We start from the raw sequence: 7,058 nt of genomic DNA on the forward strand, positions 1-7,058 counted from the left end.
TTTTCTCAATTAATGGATACCACTATAATGGGGAGGGCAGCTCGATGGCTCAGTGGGTAGAGTGCTAAGCCTAGAGTCAGGAAGTCTTATCTTCCTGAGTTCAAATCCGACCTCATACACTTACTGTGTGACCTTGTGTGAGTCACTTAACTCTGTTTGCCTCAGTTTCCTCATCTGTAAAATGAGATAGAGAAGGAAATGGCAAACACTCTAGCATCTTTGCCAAGAAAACCCCAACCAGGGTCACCAAGAGTTGGACACAACTGAAACGACCGAACCGAACGGTCACGAGTAGGGCATGTGAAAGATTTCTACAATACTGCAAAATATTGAAGACCACTTATCCAGGGCTTCATATTTATTGTTCTCTGTTTCATTAGCTTATATCCCGTCTCTCTCAAGTGCTCTTAGCAAAAAAACAGTGTCTTAGATTTCCTTTATGTTTTTCACAGGCCCTCACACAATGCTAAGCATACATGCAGGCTGGAAAAAACACTTGTGGAGCTGAACTTAATACCCTGGAGACGGTTAAAAATGCTTGACTTAAGCATGACTCATCCATACGTCTGGAACCACTCCCAGGCCCCCAATCCTGTTGCCAATCTACCCTCACCATCCATGCTGCCATTTGGAGCCCTCACCCAGCCCACCATCCCCACCAGCAAAGTCACCATCCCCATCATGATGGTCCTTATCCGTCCTCCCTGAATGTTGCCATAGGAGACTCTGACCAGCCTTAAGCCCAGGTTCCAGGGCCTAGGGAACTCAAGAGCTTTTATTAGGGCTACAAAGCTTTTTACTACAGGTAAAGGGGTAGACTCCCCGTATATATCTGTAGTGTTTAAACAAGCCAGGCATCCAAGCTTTCAGAAGATTTAAAGCCTCTCTTGCCTTCCTCATCCTCCCCAAGATTGCCCCTTTATCACTTGCCCCTGGGTTCACCTGAATCTTAAGCCTGAACTTCCTTATACCAGAGAAAGCCTTCAGAGCATTGAGAGCTTGGATTTTGACACCGTTGTCCTTGTCATCAAGCAGGCAGCCCACCAACCTGATGTCCTCAAAGGTGCAGGTACAGGCCTGTGGGGGGTCAAAGGTGGGAGGGACATGGAAGAAGGAGGGGAGAAAAGAGCACCCACAATAGCCACTCCCTCCCCTAACACAAAGACTAGGAACAAAAATGGACCCCTGCCCCTCATCTCCCACCACTCAAAGGGAAGGGAGGGTTCTTGTGGTTCTTAACCTCCGCCCCCATCACCTCGGTTTCCTGGGATGTGGTCCCAGTTGGTATCAGTCCAACAGCCAGAACGTCAGGGGCCACTCAGGATCCTGGCCCCACCCACTCCCAGACAGCTGGATTGAGAGCTTTCTCCCTCCCTCCTTCTCTCTCCCTCTGCCCATCCCCTCCCTGGGCCGCTCCTCACTTCAGCTTCCAACAAGTAGACACACCGGGTGATGCTGTGAAGAATCATGCCCTTGGAGTACTCATCCTGTTTGTTTTCCAGTGAGTTGAGGAGCCTTCGAAGCTCTCCAGAGTCCTTTCCATGCCTCTCTCGCTCAATGGCCAGGCCTAGGCAGCCCCCGCCCCACCCCCAACCCCAGGCCTTAGGATGAGTGAGGGAGTGAATAGTGAGCAAGGAAGGGGGCGTACACCTGGGATCTGAGCAGAGTGGGGGAAGCCCTGGCTTTTCTGGTAAAGGAAGCTCCTCTTCAATGTCTGCCCCAAATAGGTGAGGGTGCAAGCGGAGAGGTTCCTGAACAGTTGCTGATGCCAAATTTAATCCACTCTCCATCGGAAATCTCACTAAAGCTCAAACTAGGCAGAGGGGCAGGGCGGCATCTAGTAGGTGGCAACCAGTTTGGAGACCTACCAGGTCATGCTTTGAGATCTCCCGGTTGATTTGGCTCTAGTTGGGGACCCCTGCCCAGCCCTTTCTATGACAACTGGTGCCTAAGGGGCTGCAGGGCAGATACCAGCAGAGAAGAGGAGAGGAGAGAGAGGGAGAAGACGGGAGCTTGGAGGAGTCACCTTGGGGACCTCCCTCTGTTGTGTTTGAAGATTCCCCTTAGGACAGAGCCCTCTCCCAGGAGCCCTGAGAACTCACGGGCAATGCAGACGGGTGATGTTGGGCAGGATGAACGACTGCTCATGCCAGCCTTGATGGCCTTGTAGAGCAGGTAGATGGCACCTGCCCCTGTGGCCAGGCCCACCACACCCTTTCGGAGTCTAAAGTCCTTGAAATCCATGCTTCCCAGCTCCCCCTCAGGTGGGGAGCTTGGACCCCAGGCACCCCAGGCAGAAGCTTCCGGAATTGGAACCTCCAGTGAAACCCAGAACTCAGGGAGCCAAAATCAGAACCTGGAATTCAGGAAACAAAGGGAACTAAGGGAGGGACTCTGCCTCCCCCCTCACTGAGTGGGCAAGAAATCTGGGCATAGAGATGAGGGAAACAAAAGGGCTATGACAAAGTGGGGGGAACCACGGGCCAGGGGTAAAGGAGAGGAGTAGTGGGGTCAGCTAGGATCCAGAGGACCAGATAGACCCATGGAAATCTTAAAGACACATACTGACTCCCACTTGTATGATCCTGGGCAAGTATTTTCCCTTTCCAGGACCTCAGTTTCCTTCTCTGTAAAATAAGGGATGTAAAGTAGATAATCTCTATCAGGGGTCTTCCCAGCTCCAGGTCCTGGTATCAATCTCTTCCTTTGAGAAGCTGATAGGGCCTTAGCCAGGTCATTCTTGCCCATCCACTGCCATTAGAGGGCAGCAGAACCCCATCGGCTACTCAAACCCAGGAGATCCACCCAGGCGGGGGTGGGGGGGGGGGGAGACAAACCGCGGGCATGACGCAGGGAGGGAGCCCCCAGGGCCACTCCTGGGTTTCTTCACTTCTAGTCTTTCCGTGTTGTCCTTCCCTTCTCCCCTCCCCAGCCCGCCACTGTGGCACAGTGGAAGAAGAGGATCTCTCCCAGAGTGTTTAGGAAGGGGAGAGGAAGAGAGGGAAGCGTTGGCTGAGGAGCACTGGGTAAAGTTCGGTCTGAGGGCCACCAATTTAAACTTGAGCCAGTCTCTCCCGTTAGGGCAATATGAGGGGGGAAACGAGCAGCTCTGAGCATCCCTAACCCAAGCTCCAACCGCCTACATGGAGGCTGTCGAGGGAGGGTGGAGGAGAGAGTGATCACAGGAGCAGAGATTGAGGGCAGGTCCTTTAGTCCAACCCTCTCAATTATAGAGAAAAAGACACTGAGGTCCGAAGAGGTTAAACAGAGCTATGATTTACATAGGTTTGCAAGAGCATCTAGGTGGCACAGCAGATAAGAGAGCCAGGCTTGGAGTCAGGAAGAACTGAGTTCAAATCCAGCCTCAAGACACTTACGAGTTGTGTGACCCTGGGCAAATCACTTAACCCTGTTTGCCTCACTCTCCTCATGTGTAAATGAACTGGGGAAGGAAATGACAAACCACTCCAGTATCTTTGTCAAAAGGAAACAAACAAACAAACAAACCCTAATGGGGTCAAGAAGAGTGGAAGAGAACTGAATAACAACAATAGATTTGCAAAGTATTGTGCATGTTATCCTCACAACAACACTGTGAGGTAGGGGCTATTATCCCCATTTTACAGATAAGAAAAACCGAGGTTAAGAGAGGTTAGGTGACTTGCCCAGGGTTACACAATTAGGAAGCATCTGAAATTTGAATTCAGCTCTTCCTAATTCCAGGTCTACCACTCTCTTCACTACAATACCAAGGTTCAGTGGCCTGCCCAAGGTCAAACCAGTCGTTAGCAGTTGTAAACCAGTGGGATAGACCACACTGACTGGACTGAGTCAAGTAAGCCCCAGTCTTCCAACATAGTTCTCACTGCCATCCAGTAAAGAATGAAAAAATCTCCAGGAGATCTCACTCTCACTTCAAGTCCAACCCAACAAACATTTATTAAGTACCTACTATTGTGTAAGACACTTGTTAGACAAAGATTGTTCTGTTGTTCAGTCATTTCAATAGTGTCTGACTCTTCATGACACCATTTTGGGTTTTCTTGGCAGAGACAGTGGAGTGGTTTGCCATTTCCTTCCTTCTCCAGATCATTTTACAGATGAGGAAACTGAGGCAAACAGGGTTAAGTGACTTGCCCAGGGTCACACAGCTAGTGAGTGTCAGAGGCTGGATTTGAACTTGGGGAGATGAGTCTTTCTGACTCCAGGCCTCAGCACTCTATCTACCTGTGCCACCTAGCTGCCCCTAGACAGGAGACAGAAAATCAAAATTAAAAATCTCCCCTGCCCTCAAGGAGCTCATGTTCTACCAGGGAGGAACAACACAGGATCACAGATTATAAACTGGCAGGGGACCTTAGAGGCCATCTGGTCCAATTCCCTCATTACACAGACAAGAAAACTGAGGCTTAGAGGGAAGTGATCTACCCAAGGTCACACAGATGACAAGTAGGACCTGAATGCAAGTCCTCTGTCACCAAGTCTAGAATATATTCCACTCTGCTACTCTGCATGGGCACTTCAAAACAGATGAGGACTTGAGGGAAGGAGCAGTAGCACTAGGGGGGATCAAGAAAGGTCCCCCATGGAAGACAGCACCTGAGCTGAGCCTTGAAGTTGGTTAGAGATTCTGGGGGCCTGAAGTGAAGACGGAGGGCATTCCAGGCCAGGGGGACAGTCTGTGCAAAGTCATGGGGGGGGGGGAATGGACTGCCAAGTTCAGGGAACAGAATGTAGGCCAATTTGGCTGGAACATAGCGTCCATGAAGGGGAATAATATGCAATAAGCCTGGAAAGGTAGGCTGGAGCCAGACTGTGAAGAGCTTTAAAGTCTTATGTGTTACAAGGGAGGCTCAGAGCCTCGGGTGGACAGTAACACACTGTTCCTGAAATTTTCAAATGCAGTCCAGTTCTGTCTCCTCCACCCTACACCCCAATGTCCTTGTGATTCCCACATTCCCACCCACTTCTCCCTCCCCTGCCCCCCACTTTTTTTTTCCTTTTGGCTAACCACTAGGCAGAGATTCTGGGAAGTAGCCAGTGAGGGAAAAGGGGCAAATGCCTAAGGCCCATATAAATATTTATCAGCAATTACCCCCATAAACCCCACGGTTTCCACCCCCTCCACATCACCAGAGTAAAAGGAAGGATATTTTTTTTATCCCTTCAGGATATTCTTATGGGACTTTGTTTCCCCTTCATCTTCATTTTAACCAAACTTCATTTGTCTAATAGTTTGCATTTCCAATATAATCAAAGCATTTTTCCCATGACAGCCTTATGAGGTAGGAAGCCAGTATTATTACATCCATTTTACAGAGGAGGAAACTGACACCCAGGAAGGTGAAGTAATTTAGGCAAAGTCAGATAGCTAGTACCTGGTACACAACACACAACAACAAAAAATGCTTAATAAATGCTTGTTGACAGATTGAATTGGAAGCAAGATTAGAACCCAGGCTCTCTAACCCCAAATTCAGAATTCTTTTCAGTAGACTACTGCTGCATAAAGTTAGAATTTGCTGTGTGGTGGGAGTCCTCCCCCTTCAGGAACGTCCCTGACTGGAAGACTCTTTATAGCATTCAGCTCCCCAAGGCTCCTGTGAGTCTTCTCTTCTCTGAACCCATCTCTTTTTATTGGGTCATGTCCATGCCTCTGCTCAGAACCCTATATACCTTTAACACTGGGGAGCTCAGAAGAAGAACTCGAACTGTAAGATTCTAAGGCAACTCAGCCGGACAGAAAAGTAATCACACACTCCTCCAAATTAGGCTCCCATAAAGCCTAATTGGGTCTGTTTTCTTTTGAACAGAACAGCCCCACCAGCACATATCTAGATTATGACCCTCTTTGTCTGTGACATCCTTTTCTGTATTCCCTGTGCCTTAACCCAAATCCAATCTCCAAACCCCATATTTTCATAATTATCTCTGGCAGCTAGCTGTCCGATTCAGTTAATCAACGAATCAACAGATTTTGACAGATGGCAAGGCATTGTACTAGGTATTATGGCGACTGAAATCCACTGGGGCCAGAGTACAATAAAGTTAGGGAGAAGTAACCAATTTATTGGTTGGGATAGTGGAGTCAGAAGACCTGGGCTGCAATCGACCTCCAAAGCTTACTACTACCCTGTCAGTCTTTGAAAGCTGCTTAATTTTGCTAAAACTTAGTTTCATCTATGGAATGGGTACAATGGCATACTCCAGTTCAGCCTCAGGTATCAAAGATCAGAGTTCTAAAGCTGAAAGAGACCCAGGAGGTCATCTAGTCTAACTGCCTCCTTTTACAGATGAGGAAACTGAGACTCGCCCAAGGTCTGGAGTAATTAAGCAGCAGAGCCAGATTACCAGCTGGCACATGCCCTTCAACTCAACAACCCCCTTTGCCAGGGAGCCCAGGCTTTGGAGCCTGCCTTCTAGCTTTTTCTCCTTTCAAAGGAGGGAGGCGGCAGGATGGGGAAACCGGGAGGAAGCAGCTACGGACTGTGAGCTGCAGGGGATGGGGGAGCCAGCGCAGAGGTGGGGGTAGGAGCCTCCAAGAGCGCAGAGCGCAGAGCGCAGAGCGCAGGGCGTGGTGTGCAGTGGGGGGCGGGGGGGGGGGCGGGGGGCGGCCTTGGAGGGGCATCTCCGCGGCCGCCCGCCTTCCCCTCCCAGCCCGGAGTGGCCGCGGCCCCCCTGCCCCCTCCATCTCTCAGTCGCCGCCACCCCCCCGTTTCTGTCTACCTCCGCCTCCGCGCCCCCTCCTCCCTCCAGCGCTGTATCCGGCGACGGGCACAGGATGTTCTGTCTCTCTCTGCTCACCACCCCCCTCCCGCCCCCGCGCTCACACTTTCTCTTTCGTCCCCTCCGCCTTCCCCCCTTCACTGTGTCCCATCCCCCTCGCCCAGCTCCTTCACCTTGTTTAACTTCTTCCACTCTGCCGTGCATCCCCTCGGGAGGAATGTGTTGGGGGCCTGGAGTGAGAGTGGGGGAAAGGGAGCCAGGCGGGGCCTCCCTCCCACCCCCATCCGCACACACCCCACTCCCACTCCCCGTCCCAGTCGGCCTGGCTCGGA

General features: G+C 50.7%; 1 protein-coding gene across 1 annotated transcript; it reads right to left on the reverse strand.

Moving 5' to 3' along the window:
* Positions 1-613: 613 nt before the first annotated feature.
* LOC114033824 (armadillo repeat-containing protein 12-like) lies at positions 614-6,788 on the reverse strand (the record flags this gene model as incomplete). Its single annotated transcript, XM_027849429.1, has 5 exons — positions 6,727-6,788; positions 2,103-2,356; positions 1,422-1,567; positions 892-1,077; positions 614-756 (listed from the first exon to the last, which is right to left on the reverse strand). Coding segments are annotated over exons 2-5 (617 nt in total), but the record flags the coding sequence as incomplete, so codon positions are not given.
* Between the last annotated feature and the right edge of the window lie 270 nt (positions 6,789-7,058).

Source organism: Vombatus ursinus, unplaced genomic scaffold (genome assembly GCF_900497805.2).
Source record: "Vombatus ursinus unplaced genomic scaffold, bare-nosed wombat genome assembly UNPS02007481.1, whole genome shotgun sequence".
In the NCBI taxonomy this organism is placed as follows: Eukaryota; Metazoa; Chordata; class Mammalia; order Diprotodontia; family Vombatidae; genus Vombatus; species Vombatus ursinus.